Raw genomic sequence first — 22,205 nt, forward strand, 5'->3', positions numbered from 1 at the left:
AAAACAGCAAGTAAAGCACTCTGACCTGTCAGAGGAGGCCCACGCGTCCACGGCCAGCAAGCCTTTCCGGATGCTTTGCACAGTTTCTGCAGGTACCTCTGGGTTGTCCAGAAAACTGATCACCTGTTTGATGACGTTTGTGTCTCGCAGAATCAAACCAATTACGACACACCACTCCAAACAGCCCGCCTCCATGAACACATGGAGGAGGTACCTGAGGAACGACGGCGTTAAATGAGGTCGCTCTGCTTTTTAAAATAACATAACCCCAGAAAGTTAAGAGCAGACATCCTCACCTGAGCTGCACCTGAGACTTGTGCGGCCCCTTGTTGGCCAGCTCCATGGAGATGTGCTCCAGCTCCGCCTGGCTCAAACTCAACGTGGAGGAGTTCTCGTCGACCATCATCCAGTCGCCGTCCACCATGGAGCTGGTCTCTGTCAGGTCTGTGGCTGAGCCGATGCTGTACTCCTCCACTATGGGCAGACCAAAAAAAAAAAACAAGAAGAAAAAAAGACATTGATGAATAAAAACAAAGCTTTGATTGTAGTTTAGCAGCTCTGGCATCATTACCTTTGTTGGTGACCAGCGACAGGAAGGCATCGTACGTCTGTGGAGGGTTTGGGTTGGAGTGGGCAGACGAAGCTGTGTCCGTGTCTTTGGACCTCTGCCCCAGGCTGTCAGTCCAGGTATGGTTTATAGGAACTGCCAGAGGGGGCGCTGTGTCCATGTCACTGTTCAGGAGGCTGTCTGCAGACTGAGACTTCAGCAGCTGTGTGCTCAGCACTTTAACAATAAAGACATGGAAGATTAGATGAAAAATGCTCAAAATACCTTTAAAAAAATAACTGGTGTAGCTTTTTTTCTCCATTTCAATATGGAAGAAATTTAAAGGAAACATGGCCTCTGACCTGGTCGGCAGCGTCCGTTCTTCAGCGGGGAACTGAGGCTTCCCACAGGAATAACGGGGAACGGCCACAGGAAATCTTCGTGAAGTTTTTTCAAAGCCGCAACGAAATCCTCCACTCGAGCCACGCGGTTTCGCTCGCGGCATAACCAGCCGATGAGCTCGAAGCCCAGCTGAGCTGAGAAGCATCCCAGGTCCCGGAGGCGGACCTGCTCCAGGAGGTGGCGGGCGTGACGCCACAGCATCATGTCGATGTACATGTTTTCAGCGCAGTCCGCACTGGCAGGAGGGATGCACAATGAAGATGAGGCCACAGCCAAAAGGATAATGATCCCAAATCTTTTAGATGAAAGCCGGCTTTTACCCTTTGGCAGAAGACCCAGTGGGCATGCTGAAAGTCTTCTGCAGGTTGAACTTCCCAGTTGAGATGGAATCTGCTGACTGAGACAAGCTGATGCTGCGATTTCTGAAGAACTCAAAGGCTCCGGTAGAGCTGGGTTCCTATAAAAAGACACACATGCACGATATTCAAGACTCTTATATTTCTATTTTTGTTCCAACCACTGATCCCCGATAAGATTCTCCTGGACTTCTTCACCTGAGTAGAGGGTGTTGGAGGAGGAGTATCCATCTCTCCTGAGCCGATGGCTTTGAGGAATCGGATCATGTGCCGACAGAGATCCCATTTTCCTTTCTCGAGTGCGGTGTTGAAGAGAAGAGTGGCGTGCTGTCTGCTCACTGCTGGAACCTCCATGTTCTGCAGTGGAAGAGAAGAAGAAGAGGAAGATATCCTTAGTTCAGTTGTTTGAAGATAAATCTCCCATTGTCCTAGTATTTCATCCAAACTTTAAAGTATTTAACTTTCAAATATTTAAAGTTTTTCCTCAAACGCAGCCTCTACCTGCAGGATGATCAGATAGGAAGCAGCTGTGTCCAGGTCTTGAGCCATGAGGCACTCCTCGAACAGATCTTTGGGGTTTCCCACCGCGGCGAACAGGTAGTTCCACAGCGCGTACTCAGTCTTCCTGGCACAGTGAACGATAGTTTGCAGGAAGAGGGGGAACTCTGTGATGAACTTAGCCACAGTGGGGAGCAGGGGATCGGGTATCGGCTCCCGTGACGTTGCTTCTTCTTCCAGGACAACGTGAACCATCAGCTCCATGACGTGAGGGAAGTAGGGCAGAGACGCACAGGACTGAGCCAGCATCAAAGCCTGGAGGAGTAAACAAATAAACAAAAAATATACGTTTTATAAATTGTCACAGAGCAGTAACATCACAGATTTAAGGTTTTCCCACCTGTTCACCAAGGTTGCGAACCAGCAGCTGCCTCAGGATGTGATGGAGGTAGATTTGGGAAGTCCTCTCCACTGTGCAGTAAGGGAACAGCGCCTCTAGTGGCTCAGAGGATCCCTGCAGCCCGTCATACAGCACAGTCTCGTTAGTTGCCCCCAGCACCAGAGCGTCCTCAAACAGCACGGCTAAAGGATAGATGTTGATGTGGAAGGGCAGCATAATCCTTCTGGAGAGGAACGAGTGCGGCTTGCGATGGTCTCGGGGGAACAGCGGCAGCCACACTTTCATCCCCGCTTCTCCGCAAGACAACCACAGAGCCTCCAGCAGGTGGCGCTTCTTCTTGTTGGAGCGACAGGTGGTCCACACGTTTTCCACACACTGAGCCAGCACCACAGGAGGAGAGAACGGTAGCTAAAGATGGAAAAACTGTTAGAAGAAAAGGTCAAATTGCAGAGACCTGAAAGAGGAGGACAGTTCGGGCTTACCAGCTTCTTGTTGATCGCCGGGGTCTCTTTCTCTCGTACCTGCGGTCCCGAGCGGTCCCTCTGCAGCATGATCAACTGGCCAGCCAGATTCAACATGATGCTCTCTGCCGTGCAGGCCTTCCACAGACACACGAAGCAAATGCAGAAATGTGACACTCCACCGACATGCTTATGGTTAAAGCTGAGCTTTTGGTTTCTGTGCTACCTGCTGTGGGGCTTTCAACGTGATCCCTGTCTCTGTGCGCACAGACGTGAGAGTGACAGAGACCACCAACGCTGGGTGAGGAATGTACCGAGACATCGACACCTCCTGGAGCAACTCCACACTGGCTGACTGGTTAATACTGGAAAAGAAAGTACATGATTAAATAAACAAGGTAAATAAACAAGGCGTTTTTCTGTTTAAAAAAGAAGCCTCATCATGGGATTTAGTACAGATAACTCATTAACAAACATGTTAGCTGTGTACTACTTAGTGCATTATGTCTGGCGTTCGCCATTTTATAGACCTGTCCAAATATACAATTCTAAAATTCAGTGCTGTGGAAAGTTCCCAGAAGTCCCTGCAAAAAGCTAGTGTGCAATGATGTTCACTAGATTAGCCAACATAGACCACAATGCATTGGGTTTGAACAATGTTTTCCTGGGGGGAAAAAAGTATGAAATTTTATTTTTAATAAACTATTCAAGTTTTCTTCATCAGAACACAGTGGATTCATAAATAGTCTTCGTAAAATGTTCATTTTAATTTTGGGTGATGTCATATATGCCGTTTAAAAAAATAGCTTCTAAACTGCGTTAAAATTCAAAGCCCATTATTGTCCTGCACTTTATAGCCTTATGGGATAACAGAATTTTAAAGTAACAGATTTTAAAAAATAAATAATAATAATAAATCATTTTTTCGGGTGTTTGAACAACAAATGCCAAAGTTTGATGGTCTGTTTAGTTCTCCTAAAACACCACTGATAGAGTCAGATTGGAACAAATGTCAGTTTGAGCAGGTAAAAGTCCCTCTTTGACTATTTGTTGATCTATTGTAAAAGCGTTCCCAGTGGTCTTTTAATTATAATGATGCTGTTTCTAGGCAAAAATCAATAAAACTTGTGCTTTAGAATGGAGCAGAGAGCTAGCTGCCTGTGCAGTGCATCTGTTTCAAACTCTTTTTTTTTATCTGCTACTCAATCACAACGGTTTTAACAAAGAAATATTAAGAAATGTAATTTTGAGCCTAATTTTCTAAAACAAATATTGTCCTCCATTATCAGAGAAAGGCCACAAGAACGTCGTAAAAACACCAAAAACCCAATTTTCTTTGGAGTGGGTCTTTAATAAGGCACCTCTCAATTTTATTTAAGACTAAAGAAAAATTAACAAACATAAAAGGAGGAAAGATGATTCAAATATTTATACAAGGAAGATTTTAGATCTGACTTTAGATCTGCAAACTGATTCTTTAAAGTAGTTTTACAAAGTTACCTTTCAACTGCTTTACTGGAGATTAGCTAAGACAGCCTACAGAAAATATCTAGATGAATTTAATAAAAAAGAAAATAAAATTCAGTGACCTAAAGATAATCCCCTGTGGTTTGGCACAAGCTTTTCCCATTTCTGTAATTATTCCTTCTACCAGATGGGGGAGATGAAGGTCAATTAAAGCAGGTTTGGACAAAAAAGGTTTACACTACATCCAAGAGAATCAACCAGACATATTATGACACACTCTAGGTGAGGCTATAAATGGTAAAAAGGACAGACCACAACAGCTTCGAAGAAGCCTGGAACCATGTGAATGAAAGCCCTCACCCCTCATTCCTCTTCTCTATGCTGTAGAGGCAAATCGAGCAGTCGGCCCTGAAGAGGATGATCATGTCTCTGAAGACGTTGAGCAACAGAGTGTCTGCGTGCAGCTTTGTGACCGAGGCAAAGGCGTTGTCCAGGTTGGACGAGCGTTGATAGAGTCTCAACTATGGATGGAGAAAAAACCCAAAAATAAATCTCAACTTAAATAAGAAAGGATTTTTTGTTTTATTAGCAGTTCTGACTGAAGAGTGTCTGTCTCACCTGCTCTTGCTGGTCTGTGAAGTTATAGCAGGCCACCACCACAAAATCATTCCACCAAGCCAGACCTCCGGTCACCGTCATGTTCTGTTCCTTCAGAAAAAAACAAGCTCCTTTTATTCACTTAGTTTGACAAAGCTCTGCCAAACGGCTGTGCAGACATATGAAGCAAATCCAATATTTCCTATCCCAGAATGGCCATACCTGAGTGATGTTCCCAAACAGCTTCCATTTCCTGGTGAATAAAGAGTAATGTGCAAATCCTCGCCTTCCTGCCACAGCCATGCACTGGCCTGCTGTGTCTATGGCTGCAAACTGTCCACACACATCAGGCAAACAGGATTTCAGGTGTTTTGTTTACGGTAATGGTTTTCCACACAAAGTTTTGTGCACTCACCCGAATAGGCCAGTTACTCTCCAAGTATGTGCTGTGAATCTAGAAAAAAATAAAGAAAAAGAGTGAAGCAAGTGTAACTTTACAACACAATGACATCAAAGTCACAACTTTAAGCAATGCAACTTATTTAAAATTATTCTCTATTGCCTTAAATCAGGGGTGCCCACACTTTTATATATATATATATTATATTATATTATATATATATATATATATATATATATACATATATATATATATATATATATATATATATATATATATATATATATATATATACTAAGTTTATGTACTATTAATTCAAATACTACACTTTAAGAGAACACAAATCTTTGTGAAGAAATAGCTTTGTTGTGTGCATTCATTTTATTTTTGTACTAATACATAATTAAAACAGATGGTGTTTTTTTTAATGAAAACAAGGGGGCATGAAGCGGGGCCGCAGGAAAAAATGCACACTTAGTGTATTTAAACACGCACATTGACGTTTGTATCAGAGGATGTTTAATTGGACGCTCTGTTTGTTAACTAAGTAACCTTCTTCACTGTGAGGATGAGGATTTGCTGACAGATTTTTTCTCTAGAAAAAAGAAATAAATATATATATATATATATATAAATATATATTTTTTGGTCATTTATCTTTAATGCCCCACGATCTACCCATAAATCTTTTGCGATCGACCGACATAATGAGCACCCCTGCCTTCAATGATGCATAAAGCTTAATGCATCTCGGCTGTTTGCAGATAAAATCCCTGAACATTCATACAGTAAAGTAGCCTCTGAGGGGGTCCTCCCCACCTGGACCACGTGCCAATGCTTGTGTCCTAATAAAGTGCTGAGTCCCTGAGATAGAGAGGAGTCGGGGTGGGCGGGCTGGTGCAGCGGGCTGCCGTCGTGCGGGTGCAGATGAGCCCGGGGGTGTGCGTCGGAGGTGCTGTGGATCTGTGTGGGGTCACCACAGGTCAGGTAGAGGCGGTCTTCGCCGTGGAGTAACACATGCTCCTGGTTGCTCTGTGTGTCCAAAAGCGCGAGCGAAAAGAACATGAATATTGAATAAGTTTGTGTGTTTTTGTGTGTTTGTGTAGCAGCGAGCTCCTCCTGTAACCCTCACCGTGCATGGGTTGACTGTGAGTGCACTCTTAATGAAGTGGAACTGCAGTATTCCAGCCCGCAGGAAAGGATGAGGAGGTGAATCCTCCTCCATGCTGTGTTCTTCTTTTCTTCTCCTCGCCTGATTGCTAGGAAGAACCCACAAATGGTAGCCCTCTGCTCCCCAGCTCTAAATAAAAAAGATGGAACATTTTTGTCTTTTCATAAACTACAAAATCGTCACGTGTTCAAGAAAAAGCTTCAATGCACATGAAGCATTACTGTAAATAAAATAAAGGCACATAATAAATAACCAATCTTTATTACTTATATTTTTTTGTGTGTGAAAGTTTTCATGATACACTGACATACCATAGAGCTTATCCTAAGTGGCTCCTTTTTGGTACCATCAGAACGATGCCTGATAAAAAGACATAAAAAAAAGGACCTCAAAGATTGAAATCATCTGCTAACAACAAGTGCTTCACCCATTCTGGACCGGATTCGTTTTTGTGCCTACTTACGCAAAGTCCTCTCCCAGAGTGCAGATGAGGTGCGCTCCAAACACACTCCACAACGACAGGCCACCACATTCCCATGTTACCATGGCAACGCTGCAGTCAGGTGACCAGCAGATTACCTTAACAGCACCCGTCTTGTTATAGATATCTAAACGGGAAGGCATAAAGGTTTGTTTTAGATTCATGCATTCCTGTCGTGAAGGACTTTTTTTGGATTTTTTTTTAAAGAATATCATGAGGACATTTGGAGAAAACATCAGGGCAAAACGTCTGACACGGGGGGCAATGCGCAGTCCAAGATGACAAATACGTAAGCAGAGAGTGGGGGGTAGAATGTGATTGATACCTGGGTAATGTTTGGGTGTGAGCTCCAGTTTGTGGGACAGCTGCATGGATCCCGTTGTGGTGTCAATCATGTAGACCAACACAGAGCCACTGAAAATCACCAAAAATATATTTAGCAACCGATTTTACATCAAGATGAAGGCAGGTTAGTTATTTCATGAACATTCTTGATTTTTCTCTTTGACAACAAAACTGACAACAAATATACTTAAAGTTTATTTTTAAAGCCTTTCTGATTTGTTTTTGCAAATAAGTTAGTCAGAGTGTACTTGTTTACAATGAATCAAAATAAGTAAAAAAGTTCCTTGTATTTTTATTTTAAGCACGTTCTATTCTAAAGGCATTTGGGCAGAAAAACCCTTTTATTAAAATTTTTGGGGTAAGAAAAAAAAAAAAAAAAAGAGTCAAAAAAGTTCCAAAACATTTTGAATGGGGGTAAAGTGAACTTCCTGCCAACAAAACCGTCGATAATTCACAGAAATCCTAACAAGCACACACAATATATGCTCAACAAACAGAAAAGGACACATTCTCACAGTGGACACAGGCCTCACAGGTTTCGGTTTTGCTGTATCACACTAATGCAAGCAAACACACCCGATCCTGTACAGTCAATGTGGAGCCCCAATGTGAGAGAGTTGCACAGACCTGGCGCAGCCAAAAGCCATCAGTCTGTACTTGTTGTTGACAGCCACGCAGGTGCCGTCACTCACGTCTGCTGCCCAGACGCCCTGCAGCTGCTGGACACACAAACGCACACGTTTTAGATTGAAACAACTGAACAGTGTTAGCATTTGGGTTAGCAATGTGGTACATGTGTTAAGAACAGGCCAGCTTACAAATGCTAATATTTTAAAAGCATGGTAGAAATGGCAACCACAGTGCGGTTTTAAAGTCCCACTCCGATCATCTTTTGATCCATCTCCCTGATTATGCAGTTTTCTGCCAAAATAAAAAAAAACTGAGTTGTTTTCTAGGACATAGCTTCTGCAGGGTGGCAGGAGTACATTCGAAATACACCTCTGAGATGTAGGGGGAACTGTTGGGTCGTGAAGTAAGCCCGCCCCAACTTCCAATCATCCATCTGTTTACATGCTCTCTCGCTAGCTTACAGCCCGTCACAACCCCAACCCAGCAATAATGGAGCTATCTGTTAGGGAGCTGGTGGCTTGCCGATCGTAGCACTAAGATCACTGCTACAAGCTTTTTTTAAATGATTGTTTTTTGTGCTCAACGATTTGAATAAAAAAATACCTCAGAAACACAATTTTAAGCTTAATTTCCCCTCCATTGTGGGAAAAATGCCAGAAGAACATGTTAAAAACACCAAAAACATGATTTTTAGTGGAATGCATCTTTAAGACCCTTTCTAGCACTAACAGTCACTTTTTTTATCCTGCCAAACTATAAGAAAAACCCTACAAATGGAAAAGGTTTAAAGAATATTTTGTGACATTAATGACTAAAAGTCAGTTTCTTCTTGAAAAGATTCGACAAACCGGTTATTAAAATGTTTACTCAGCTGGAAAAAGTCAGACTATATACAACTTTTGATTGTAATCATAGTTGTTTGTTTTCAAGTATCCTACAGTGTGTGTTCAAGAGGTGGAACAGAAGCTCATTTAAGTGGAAGTGTTTTCACACTCTTAACTGGAGCATGAACATTATGTTGGAGCAACAAAAATGCGATTTTTTTCCCCTCACATTTATGCTTTCGTGCAGAAAGCGGAGATATTTCCTATAAGTAACCTTACATCAGCGATGATGGTGTTGCTCAGAGGTGTGATGAAGCCCAGCCGCCCGTCACTGAGAACCACAGCGAAGCCGTCCAGGGTCACGCAGTACTCCATGCAGCGAATATAAACTCCCTCCAGATCCAGAGATGGACCGGCTGCAAGCAGATGCATGACGAATGAACATTACAAAGTGATTTCTTCCAAGTTAAATGCTGAAAACAAGTTTGGAGCGTTTAAATTTCATTTGCTGTTGGGTTTTCTAACCTCTTGCAGACTGCAGATCTAAGGAAAGGGGGATTGTAGACAGGCAAATGGCCTTGCGGCCGTTGCTGCCCTGTCCATCCCAGTGCAAAACATGGAGGTACCCATCTGCAGTACAAACCAGAAGGTTCTCTTGGAGGGACTGCAGACTGTTTAAAGAAAAGACAACACAGCTTTAAGCATTTACAAACCTTTTCCAAACAAAAAAACACAGAACAAACAGGGCAATGGGTGCTAGGTAAAAAGAGATGGAAAACAGTGGACCATTCATCATCCAGCTGTGCTTGAGCCGATTTACCGAGCAGTTGTGATGTAGCTGCCAGTGCCTCGTTTCACTGTCTTGTAACACACAAGAGAACAATCATGCCTGTGTTTGTGTCTGAACAACTTTGCCATTTTTTGACGAACTGCGAGAGGCCCGACGCCACCGCCACTGACAAATTAAAAGCGAAACAAGAAGCAGAGAGTGTAAGCGCAGCGCACTGTGGAGGAGGCAGACTCCTTCACTGCCGCTTCACAGCAGGAGACACCCACTCATCTCCTGTACCAAATCAAAGGCGAGCCTGTGAAATGCCAAGCGAGCGCTCCCATTCCGATGACTACCCTGTAATCTCTGTCAAGCTGAGGAGAACACAGAAGACAGACTTTACAAAAATTCAAGACAAAAAAGACGGCTGGTGGAGCCTAATAGTTGTCACTCAGCCAACAAAAAGAAAAGGAGAGAAAGTGGGCAACAAAAAGGATAATACAATAAAGTTACTTTTTTTTTTTTTTACAATGATTTGTGACAGTTTAAAAACACATTTGCAAGACTGAGGAAAGCGGCTGGACCTGATGGAGTTCCTGTTTAGGTTCTGCGGGCCTGCGGCGACCAGCTCTCCCAGGTCTTCACAAAAATCTTTAACCTGTCGCTAGCACAGGCTTCCATCCCAATACCTAAAAAGTCATCACAGCCGGCCTCATGAACTACCGTCCCGTTGCACTGACTCCTGTCATCACCAAGTATCTGGAACGGCTGTTCCTAGGACACATCGAAGACTGCCTTCCTCCAACCTTCGACCCCCACCAGTTCGCTTACAAAGCAAACAAATCAACGGAGGATGCCCTATCCTTCACCCTCCACACTGCGCTGAGCCACCTGGAACACAGAGACACCAGGGTGCTCTTTGTGGACTATAGCCCTGCCTTTAATACGACCATTCCTGACATTCTGGTCAGCAAACTGTCTGACCTAGGACTCCACCCACTCACCTGTTCCTGGATCAAAGACTTCCTCACAAACAGACCACAGACAGTCAAAATAGGACCCTACTTCTCCTCCACCCGGATGCTGAGCACAGGCTCCCCACAGGGATGTGAGCTGAGTCCTCTGCTATACACGCTCTACACAGCAGACTGCAGACCAGCCCACACCAGCATCACCACAGTGAAGTTTGCAGACGACCCTACTGTGGTGGGGCTGATCTCTGGGGGGACGAGACGACCTACAGAGACAAAGTCCTGAAACTGTCCAGGTGGTGTCAGGCTAATAACCTCATCCTGAACACCACCAAGACCAAGGAGAGCATCCTGGACTTCAGGAAGAACAGAGCAGATCCACCCCCACTCTACATCAACAAGAACTGTGTGGAGAGGGTCCACAGCTTCACCCTCCTGGGCACCACCATCTCAGCTGACCTCACATGCTCTAACAACACCATGGCCGTCATCAGGAAGGCCCAGCAGCGCCTGCACTTCCTGAGAAGGCTCAGGAAGAACAATGTGAGCCAGGAGCTGCTGGTAACCTTCTACCGCTCAACCATCGAGAGCGTCCTGTCCTACTGCATCACAGAGTGGTTCTCCCACTGCACTGAAACAGAACGGCAGAGTCTCCAGAGAGTGGTAAAGACGAAACAGAGGATCATCGGCTGGCCCCTCCCCTCACTGAAGGACATCTACCAGTCACGCTGCCTCAGCAGAGTGACTAGCATCACCACTGACTCCACCCATCCTGCTTTCCCTCTGGTTTATCTGCTGCCCTCTGGCAGAAGGTACAGGTCAATCTGAACCAGGACAAACAGACTAAGGAACAGCTTTTTTCCACATGCAATCACCATACGAAATACACACACTTCCACCAACTACACCCCACTCTGACTTTTTACAAATGCTAAATTACTGACTACTACACATGTGTGCAATATCTTGTATTCTGTGCAATAACCGGGTCTCTGTGCAATAACACACAATATTTATATGTTGCGCTCATAGCAACTCAACTCATTCTATTTTGTCCATACATATATGATATTTAACTGTTTCTGAACATATTGTACATTTTTTGTTAGAGATGTGAGTACAGTTTTTCTATTTTATTTTATTTATCTTTGTCACTCCAAGGCCGCTGCAATTTCATACCATGTACAATGACAAAGGATTCTGATTCCTAAATCCAAATTTTTCTATATAGGTTAACAGCTACTGCATTCATTGACTGTATATGAGAACTGGAATAAGTGGCCCGTCCACTCTCACGATCCAAACAGGAAGTACCTGCTGGTTCCAAGAAGCCCAAAGACTTTTATGGAAAAACAAACCGCTATTACACAGTCATCATATTGGTCAGATTAACTGTTCTTTTTTAACATGTTCTTGCTAATCCAGATTTCTTTTATGATCATTTCTGTTGTCCAAGTTATTCAATTTATGAACAGACCAATAAGATTCCTCAATAAAATATTTGGTCTCACGTCGAACATTTAAAATATTTGATTGACAGATTTTGTGTAGCCCACTTTCAAGTGGAAGGGGTGTGGATTTGCCAACAAACTCACTCCTGATTGGCGTGCCCTAGAAATCTTGACTCAGACCGACTCAGACCAATCACTGCTTGCTGATGATTTCTTTTCTAACATGTCCGTATCGTGAAAAAATGGCGATGGAATTGGCTTCATTTCGCTGGAGCAGGACGTAGGTCATTTCTTATTTTATTTTTTTCTTTGTAAGTTTTATAAAGACATGTTGCCACAATCTGCTTGTTTTTCCAGTTTAAGTTCAGCCGTGGCTGAAAATGTTTTTTTTTTTTATTGAACTTCAAACAAACACATACACAGCTACAACAGAAAGAAATAATAAAGAATGAAACCAAATAAAAAAATAATAACATTACAATTGTAGTTTACAATACTAGGGATTGTCATACAACATGTGATCTTCAATGAAAATAGACAGTTTAATTGCATTTTTGTTCTTTATTAATTTCAGAGATTTAAAATATAAACTGATCTCTTTATGAAATGTATTGAATAATGTTTTGGTTTTTGAAAATCTGCTCTTATGAAGGAATAATTTCCCAGATACTAATAAAGTATTGAATGTCAAATCAAATAGATTATCATCAGAAACTACTCCAAATAATATGATGTGCTTTTTTACTTGAATAGAAATAGGAAAGGGAAACTTTGAGGAGCACCAAGAAAAAAAATCCTCCCAAAAACTGTTAACATATAAACATTAAAAAAACAGATGATCAAGTGTTTCTATATTTATGTCACAGAAAGAACAGATATTTTCTGGAAAACCAAAACGTATATGTAGTAGTTCCTTGCATGGATAGACTGCATTCATTATTTTAAAATGGATTTCTTTGTATTTTGGAAAAATTGGATATTTAATAAACTGAGATCTTAACTTGCTTTTTTTCTTCTTTTGTGTAATGCTGTGACATAGAATGATTTTTGTAAGATGTTGGAAACAGTTCTCTAACAAACAAAGATCGTATAAATGAGTTTGGAAGTATTGAGTTAACCGGTCGACCATCAAACAACAGAAACATTTTGAACCAGACTGGAGGACATTTGGACCAAAGTCTGAGGGATTGCTTTGATCACATAGTTGTATTGTTTTCTATCATTCAATTTAAACTTACTGGAAAAAGTAGTAGGTCTATTTGTGGGTGACATCACACTAACTCAGTCCAGTTCCTCCATACAGTCCATGATCGCATGATTAAAAAAGCATCATACCTTGATTATACAACAGCATTATGTTGTAGGATGAATTTCTGATCAACAATTAAATGTATTCCCAAGATAAAAGCTCACATTTGAGAGTTTTAAGCAAGACATTTCGTATTTCTGTTCAAAAAAAGACTTCAATACATTTTCATAAACGAAAAACGAAATGAAAGAGATGTGCTCTAAAAATGTGAAAAGAAAAAAAAGACAAAATGTAAACTAGTCATCTGGAGGCAGAAAATGTGTTCCAAATATTTCAATCCTACAAAAAGCATTGGCGAAATGTTCCTCTCAGCTCCAATCACTGCTCCATCACTGTCTTTTCGAAGCATCACTTTAACCCATTTCTGCCAGCTCTGCTTCTCCTCTCTGCCAATCTCTGTCTTTTTAAATGAATCCCAGCCAAAACTGACATTCCATTAGAAGAAAAGGAGACTTTTTCCAAGTCAGTACAGAAACAAAAATCCTCACTAGCAAATAAAAACTGCTTTTCTGCTGAAAGTAAAGACCCTCGAGAACAGAAACCGCTTTTGCAGCATTCCAAAGGGAGACTATATTTCCACCGCTAATTCCCAAACATAAACTGATAGGAACCTTTTTGTACACAGAAGTGAATCTAAGAAAACAGTTGTTTACAGGAAGCACCCGTGAAAAGATTCTGTATGACGGTTTCCTTTGTTTACAGACGTCATCTTGTGTTAGTGCGATCCTCACAGCCTACTTAAGGTCATGGGAGAGAGTTAGGGGGAGAGGTCTGAATCCCACACAGCAACGAAGCCCTCAGAAAAAGGATGGGAGAAAGAAAAGCCTCTACCTGGTAATAGGAGCCTCGAGATCCACCGGCTTCTTCATCTCTAAAGAGAGCGCGGGGGCACATTGCTCCTCCTTATAACCCGGGGTCACCTTCACGCGAGGGCTTCCTCTGCAAACACCACATTCATATTCACACTAAAGTAGGTTTATTGGGAAAGAGACACACTGACTGACATGTTTATTTCACTGTCCCTCCATCCAGCTTTGTCTCCTCGTGTTATTTCAAAAATGTAAACACCTCTTCAAAAAGAAAACACATTTAGATGAAGGCAGCAAAAAGATCTCTAAACCGAAACGCATTCATAAAAGTTTCCGACCGGTTTTATGTGGTATTTAGTTTCACTACAGCCTCAAGTAAGTAACTGCAGAAGACTGCATATTTGTTCAGAAAAAGAGCGTCTAAACAGTATCCGCTCACACATCCTGTTTTCTGCTCAGCTGCAACAACAGATGAGTATTTTTCCGCTTCCACCAAAATCAAAATACACATTTTAATCAAGTAGTAATTAAAACAAGCTAAAGAAAAAACTAAAAAAGGTGAAAGCTTGTTCGGTTCATTGGTTCATCCGTTAGTTGTACACATCTTTAGTATATTTCAGGCGGTTTATTAGGAAAATTAACATTTTAAATCACCTTTTTGGATGAATTGTTTATTTATGCATCAGTATGCAGATTCAATGTACATCTGCAATGATTTTAAACTTATAGCTTACAACTAAAAATCATGAAATATTATAGTTTAGTTATTTTAATGTAAATTAAATTTTGTAAATAACTTTATGAATGTTTTGAATGATTGGTGAAACGTTATAAGATTTGAAGTCCAGACCCCATGACTTTAACACGTGTCAAACTCAAGGCCCGCGGGCCAAATGTGGCCCGCCATGTCATGATGTGGCCCTCAAGAGCATAAAAGTTTTTAATTTGTTAAAATAAAAAATAAAAATTGTGTGTATTTATTCATATCTAGGGGGAATCGTACTCGAAATATCGGATTGGGTAACTATACATTAGGACTTAAATAACTTTCCATATAACCTAACCTGACAGAATCAAATTTAAAAAGATTTATGCTAGAGTAACAAGCAAATATGTGTATTCTATGCAACTGTAATTGTCACTTTAAAAAGTTATAATAAATAAATGATGAGTTATTTAACATTAAAGAGTATTTACATTCCTTTTTCATTACATTTAGTTACATGTATAAGTTATATCTGGCCCTTGGAGTACAGCCACTATGCTGATGTGGCCCTCAGTGAAAATGAGTTTGACACCCCTGCTTTATGACGTCAAGTTTATGAATAAGAACTTTTACCAACGCATAATTGATGCATTATACAGTTAGCTAAAAAACCTGCATGTTAATGCAACTAGTGTGTTACTTTATATCTATATAAAAACAAAAAAAATCATTTTAACTTAAAATGGTTTTATGACAAATATACAAATGCTAAATCATAGACACTGTAAAACAACAGACATCATCGGTACGTTTTTTTTTTTGGGGGGGGGGGGGGTGAGCTTGTATTGCTGTTATTATGCATCTTTAAAAAATAAAAAGAAAGTCATTAGAGAAAAAGTTGATTTTGTTGACTTCAGCACATGTATGCTACTTTGGAATCAGTGCTGTACTCACTTTGGATAAACGGGCTCATACAGGTTCCTTTCATCCCCTCCACCAAGAACGTCAAACAGGAGGATGTAGCCTTTAGCAGTCTGAAAATAGAGAAAAAAACAACAACAGTTACCAGTTTTTTAGCAACACAAACAAAAAATTGAAAAAGTGCACTTGGAAAGCAATAGACATACCCAAGATCATTTGAAAGGAGGTAAATATCAGGTGGAAGAATTACTGAGAGCCAGAGAGAGAAAAAAATGATGAAGAGGTTTCCATTTTTAACTTTAGCTGTCAAATCTTTATTTTGGCATCTTCTATTCCCACTTACTCAATCAGAGTAAGTTGATTAGTGCCAAGAAACTTCCTGAAAAACACATCGACTAGGGGACATGGATATTTTCTCATCTCTCCATCACTTTCAAAAATTTAACTGCATCATTTTGACTTTTTTTGAGCCAATCAAACGGGCTATTTCGCTCATTAGACAAAAACGTTTTTTAGAAAATCACAATTTTCTACACACAGGAGTGATACTTATTTTTGTTAAGAATATTACTACTTATATTACTACTAATTTAAGTAATTTTACCTAGTTAAATACTAAATTGACCTTTTTTGGAGTGAATGAAAGGAGGCACCTATATCAAACAAAAACTACCCAATATTTTGTGGCATAATTAATTCTACTTTTCTATACAAACAATCAAGTAATTTCTCTGTTTTGGATGTTAGTCATCTATACTGTCATGGAGCCTGGGTTTAAATTCATATTTATAAATATATATAATGTTTGTTGAAGTCTGCATTTAATTGCATTGACCTCTGGGATACCAGTGACTACATCGGCAGAAGCCGAAGTGACGAAGCTTAAACACAAAATCAAAACTACACGATAAAATGCAACAAAAAGGGGCGTTGTCCTCACAACCTGTGAGACATTACCAGCCACCTTTTATTGCCAGGCGCTGAAGGAATTTTCATAATCACAGCTTGTGTCCACAACAACAAAGAAAGATAAACCGAACACCCCAAGACCAAAAGTTGATGTCATTTTAAATCCATAAAATAAGGAAAACTCCATTTAAATGATTGAAAAAAACTTTTTTTTTTTGCTTCATTTGAGGTGGCTCCGTCTTTATTTTCTGTACTAATAAGGATTAAAACATTGACGCATTCAAAGTTAAAAAATAGCGACAGACGGGAGGTTTCCTTCAGTGGAAAATCTGCTGCACGGGCACACAGGCCGTCAAGGAAACCTCTGAAACAGAGCGCCAACTGAAACATGAAGCGAAACTTGAATGACAATTACTCTGACGGCAAATAAATAAGGCCAAATCAACAATGTGACACATGAACACTGACTGTTACATCAACTATAGAGCGATGGGCCCAAAATGCCTCCTTACATGATTTATTGATCTCAGCCAGACGGAAAAACCCTTGGCAGCATCAAGCTCAGCTGTGGAGACCAACAAGTCCATAGAGAGGACAGCATTCCAGGCTGAGGTCTGCTAAAACCATCAGCTATGCTCTGTCTGTGTGTGATTAAAGCACAACGCCCCCCAAAAAAGAAGCCTCCTGAACATCAAGACAACTAAATAACAAAGAAATACATCACCTGTATTTTTGGTAAGATGAATTATCATTTAATCAAAAAAGAAACTTAATTTATGGTTGATGTACAAAAAATGAATTTTAAAAGTTGTGGAGTGATTAACACGACAAAGAAACAACGGAAGTAAACAAGAATCCCATTCTCAAAGTCAACAACTGTAAGAGTAACACTGCAGAGATAAAACACTGATAGTTTTCTTGTGATAATTAAACAATAAACAAGAGTGATGATTAACTCACTACAACAGTCAATAACCCAGAAAGAAACCTTTGCATTTGTGTGAATCTGAAACAGATCTGAAGGCCTGAAGTTTTGTTGTTTGGATGACACGCTCAGCTTGACAACCTGGACACCAACAGGACTATTGGTGTGTTTGATGGAGACTGAAATAAAGCTTCTCCTGGATGGATGGAGTCACTCCTACAAATAGCGTTTTAGGGAAAGGTGGATGCTAGGATTAAAAAAAGAAAGAAAGATCAATCCGTTGACGATCTTTGTAGGGGGTGCTGTTGAGCTATCTTAGCCAGTGGTGCAGTTGTGTGTGAAAGGTCTGAACTGATGTATCCCCGAAATTTCATTTCTGTTTACTCTTAAAAAAAGAACCCTCGTAATGGACGGACACATTTGGGAGTGTGAAGGCTGTTTCCATCTACAGAGAAGGTTCTAAAAAAAACGCATCGGTCTCAACGGATCATACTGACCAAAGAATTAAAAGACCCATTTGGCCCAATAAAATTAAGGTTTAAGTAGAAGAGAGATGTTTTCTCATACCTGTCAATAGTATTTAATAAACATTGACCGCTCAGCCTCTAGAGAGTCTAACAATGACAGGATGTGTGCATTGTAAAATGAAATGTAGGTCACCAACGTGGATGACAAAAAAAAGCATTCCAAAAGAAACAAGGTCACAGCCTTTTTAAAAATACATTTAGCTACACACAGAATGGAATATTTTGTTGGTTCAAAGTGCAAATGACAAAAAAAAATAATCAAAAAAATCAATGGCAGTTCTGGAGACTTTGTACATATCTATCTGTTCACCTTTACATGTATCTGATGGAGCCTAAAGACCTATTGTACGTGTTTCAGGACACATTGACAAATCTGTTTTTCAATCAAAATGAGTCGCTTTTAAAAAAGCAGAGTAATAAAGAATTAAAAAAAAGTATTTGAAGATGCACTGCAGCGATGAGAACTATTCTAAAACAAAAAAACAAAAAAAAAATTCACTAAAAAAATGTACACGGGTCATGCTGCAGAAGAAAAAAAACTACTTCTGTAAATGTCACTGTGGAGTAGAGTACTTCAGTATTATCTGACACAAAACCTCCAGCTTTTCACCTGTACTGTGATCATACAAAGCAGAAAAGCACTCATCTGCACGTCCATGGGTTCATTTCAAATTCAATTCAAAAGAACTTTATTATTCCCTTGAGGAAAATTCAGTGGATCAAAGGAAAAATCACGCGATCCACAAAGCAGAAACTAAAAAGAAAAAGGCGGTCAGAACTGGAATGCATCATGCTTCCAAAGCCCGTTTTTAAATCAAAACAGTTTCAGAGCTGGTTTGAAGCCTTCAATTTATGACGCTATGTTTCCGTTTTGACTGCCAAAGTAATTACCTTTGGTGAGGAAAACCGGTTCTAAAGGAGCACCGACCTATGTTGGTGGAGAGCCAAGAAGCAGCGTTTCGAAGCCATTTACAAGACGATCCAACAAGTTTTGAACCAGTGTGATGTTTGCTGCAATGGGATGTAGTTTTGGTTTAGCAATTTACAAATAAATACAGTGACATTTTTTGATTCCTGTACCGATTTAAGCATTCACCATTTGAGTTTCAGCAAAAACATACAAATTTCCAAAAACAGTTTGGAGAAGCACATAGGGGAACTGAAGCTCCGGTTGCCCCCTACCTACACTAAAGCCAGCAGGGGCAGAAAGTACAGACGATGAATCCCTCATTTCTATAGTTTTGGTAAATGGTAAATACTATTATAGTGCTTTTCTACCTACAAGGCCCAAAGCGCTTTACAGTCACACATTCACACACTGGTGGCGGCTCCACTGCCAAACACAGGCGCCTGCCCACCACCAGAGGCAAGGTGGGGTTCAGGTCTTGCCCAAGGACACTTCGACTCATGGGCGTGCAAGGCGGGAATCGAACCTGCAATGTTACAATCATGGGTCGACCGCACTACCGCTGCACCACGGCTGCCCCATTTTCATCACGCAGACTATCTCCAACTTTCTTTGCATGCTCCTGCTGTTTTGCACTTGCATCAGCTCCATCCTATTTCTCACCATGTGCACTTTACAAAGGGCCACAGCAATCAGAGGCTTCCAGTTTTACACAGCATAAAATCTCTATTAGGTTACTGGAAAACAATGAGTTAGGCTAAGGGGAATCCAAGTCAGGTGATCTGTCATCAATGAATGTTTTTAATAAAATAAAAAAAGCACATTACAGTGCTCTGCCTCAGGTATTTAAAAATGATCAATGTCAGATGCTTCTCTGCTTGTTTCAAGCTCCAAATCCCTTCTAGCAGCAACATGAATGAATAAGAGTAAAAAAGCAAAAACATTCATCAAGTGTCTTAAAAAAATGTAGTTGTTCAAAAGTGCAGCATCCAAGTGATCTTAAATGCTCCAGAATGTTTGTGGTCTGTCCGTACCACAAATGCATTGGGCGTGTACTGTGGATAGAATGGATGCAGCCACATGGCTGTTTGGTGGCCAGCAATTAGTGGGCAAGTTTTTTGGGGTTTTTGTTTTGGGTCTGAATAGGCAGCAGGATTCCCATTCATCCTGGTCTGCACAACAGGACAATTCATTATTCAGTGTTTTACAGCGACATACATCTGAGATTATATAAGTGAGCTTCGAGCAATGTAATTAGGTTGAATATTTATAAGGATTGACCTTGAGAATTGGAATACTTATATAAAGAAGGTCCAAAAATATACAGTAAATTGAGCAGTTGGTGGAAAATGGGATCCTTAGATCTAGTTTCCAGGTTTTCTCTCGCCAACTTGGCGATGCATTTGAAACAGGGAAACATCAAACGACTCACTTAATGCTGCTTAGGTTTAAAAAAAAAAAAAGTTGACTCTTGTTGAGACTTGCAAGCCAAATGGATGACAGGGTTTTTACAAAGGAAAGGGCAACTCAGCAGAACACAGTGCACGGTATGACGGTACACACAAGTCTAAACAAGCCTCAGTAATGCAGCACACAAGCCTTCATGTTATCTTCATATGTTCCCAAAAAAGACCAGAGTGAGCCTGCAAGAGTCTGCAAAAACAAAACAAAACAACAACAAGCTGCTACCAGAACTAAATGAAGTGTAAGAATTCTACTAATTCTCTACATATGATTACCACTAAGGTGTTACCAGCTAATTTGTGCAATAACTGCACAGCTCTGCAAGGTAAACAATCAAATCAAATGAAGTTGATTTCTAAAACTAATCTTCATCTCTTGACTGGTGCATATCACAGAGTCAGCCAGGGACATGTTTTCACAAAACAAAAGCAACAAAAAAAAGAAAAGAATATCTAAAAGCAGATCTACGTGTCGAATAAAACACCGAATTATTACAAACAGATGATATCTGCTCTGTAGGTTCAAGACGCAGACTAAGCAAAACGGAAAAAAAAAAAAAAACTCAGCAAAGTAAAACAGAACTGAAACGCTCTACAAACATAGTCTCAACAAAACTATTATTTCCCTTCAGGCCACATTGCTGTGCATCAGTCATGTATGTGTGAAGGAATGTAAACCAAAGAGCAACTTTAAGAACAAAAGTACCCAAATCTCAACACTTTTAACAAGTTATAGAGCTAAGTCCAAGTCCGCTGGCTTTCATTGAACTATCCTACAGAACCTTTGTTTAACCTTCCTTCACCTAAAATATTGTTCATTCCAAGGAGCTGAGATGTGACCTCAGCAACACAATTCTTCAGGTAAAAGCAATAAAACTGAGCGCTGCAGTGCCATCCTAAACCAGACCAACCATTTAGACCGATCCCAAAAAAGACGCGCAGGATCGTCAAATGGTGAGAAATATTTCCCTCTAAGATAAGAAATAAAAAATATCTGGATGACAGAAAAAGAGGGAAAAAAACACTAAAAAAAATCCCTTTAAATTCGTTGACTGTTGAAGTCATTTGGTTCCTTTGGTCTCATGCAGACACACACACACACACACACACACACGAGGCTAAAGATAGTTGGAACTATGGTTTAAAGGGTGATGACTTTGGCCTCAAGGGCTGCAGGGAGTGTGAGCGGCAGAACATCTGGGAAACAGCTGCTTGAAGAGAAGACTCCGTATTCATTGTTCTGTAATTAAACAACAAATGCAAAGTTTCTGCTTTGGAGAGATTATCATAAAAAGAGAAGTGTTTAAACAGCAAATAATGTCTGGACTCAGACTATCTTTGTAGTTACGTTAAGATGCAGAAAGGGCAGCAGAAAGCTGGACTTAATGCTTCCTCAAACCAATCCACAGTATTTCACAAGTAAACGTTGGCATTAATACAATAACAAACAACTATGGGGAAGAGAAATTCTGGGGATACTAGGAGGTAATGCAATTTACACTGTGTTACATTTTGTTTTGTTTTTTAAAGTTTTCTTTCTAGGAAACAATTGAGAAATTCCGAATAACCCCAATGTAGAGCATGAACAACCCTTCTACAGAGTGTCCGCTTAAAGCTAAGGAAAGTGGAATTACGTGCCGTCAAAAAGCCTCTTGACTACTTATTTGCACAGCGGGACTGTCTGAGTCACTGTTGCTTCTTAATCACACAGGCTTTGTTGGGCTAGAAACGTCTGAAGGACAAGAGGTGGCGTTTTGGGACAAACATGCCCAACCTGCTGACACGCCAACGCCTTACCAGCATAAACATGCAGTTGGTCTCAGTTTAAAAACTAAATAAAAGAGCAACAAGGATTTATGCAGTCAGCACAGCTTTGTCTTCCCCTTTAAAAAAAGGAATATGTGCAAGTATTGACAAAAAAAGGGAAACAATATTGTCTTTTTTTACTTAGATTGAATC

At 40.5% G+C, this 22,205-nt stretch overlaps 1 protein-coding gene across 4 annotated transcripts in view; it reads right to left on the reverse strand.

The window, feature by feature from the left end:
- ric1 (RIC1 homolog, RAB6A GEF complex partner 1) overlaps positions 1 to 22,205 on the reverse strand; it is a 35,086-nt gene that overhangs the window by 1,924 nt on the left and 10,957 nt on the right. Inside the window, exons 3-26 of one of the 4 annotated variants that reach the window (XM_023960513.2) lie at positions 15,549 to 15,628; positions 13,911 to 14,018; positions 9,105 to 9,250; positions 8,859 to 8,995; positions 7,753 to 7,844; positions 7,106 to 7,194; positions 6,763 to 6,907; positions 6,611 to 6,659; positions 6,261 to 6,428; positions 5,948 to 6,160; positions 5,144 to 5,182; positions 4,951 to 5,061; positions 4,750 to 4,839; positions 4,492 to 4,652; positions 2,891 to 3,029; positions 2,686 to 2,802; positions 2,204 to 2,611; positions 1,807 to 2,118; positions 1,504 to 1,662; positions 1,270 to 1,406; positions 910 to 1,184; positions 572 to 784; positions 297 to 474; positions 26 to 214 (exon numbers count right to left, since the gene is read on the reverse strand). In XM_023960513.2, coding sequence (XP_023816281.1) covers positions 26 to 214; positions 297 to 474; positions 572 to 784; positions 910 to 1,184; positions 1,270 to 1,406; positions 1,504 to 1,662; positions 1,807 to 2,118; positions 2,204 to 2,611; positions 2,686 to 2,802; positions 2,891 to 3,029; positions 4,492 to 4,652; positions 4,750 to 4,839; positions 4,951 to 5,061; positions 5,144 to 5,182; positions 5,948 to 6,160; positions 6,261 to 6,428; positions 6,611 to 6,659; positions 6,763 to 6,907; positions 7,106 to 7,194; positions 7,753 to 7,844; positions 8,859 to 8,995; positions 9,105 to 9,250; positions 13,911 to 14,018; positions 15,549 to 15,628 — 3,755 coding nt within the window. The remainder of the gene's footprint in view (positions 1 to 25; positions 215 to 296; positions 475 to 571; positions 785 to 909; positions 1,185 to 1,269; positions 1,407 to 1,503; positions 1,663 to 1,806; positions 2,119 to 2,203; positions 2,612 to 2,685; positions 2,803 to 2,890; positions 3,030 to 4,491; positions 4,653 to 4,749; positions 4,840 to 4,950; positions 5,062 to 5,143; positions 5,183 to 5,947; positions 6,161 to 6,260; positions 6,429 to 6,610; positions 6,660 to 6,762; positions 6,908 to 7,105; positions 7,195 to 7,752; positions 7,845 to 8,858; positions 8,996 to 9,104; positions 9,251 to 13,910; positions 14,019 to 15,548; positions 15,629 to 22,205) is intronic. The other 3 variants (XM_078956287.1, XM_023960514.2, XM_023960515.2) reach the window with 3 other exon arrangements.

Source organism: Oryzias latipes, chromosome 12 (genome assembly GCF_053564925.1).
Source record: "Oryzias latipes strain Hd-rR chromosome 12, Olatipes_Hd-rR_3.1".
NCBI lineage: Eukaryota > Metazoa > Chordata > Actinopteri > Beloniformes > Adrianichthyidae > Oryzias > Oryzias latipes.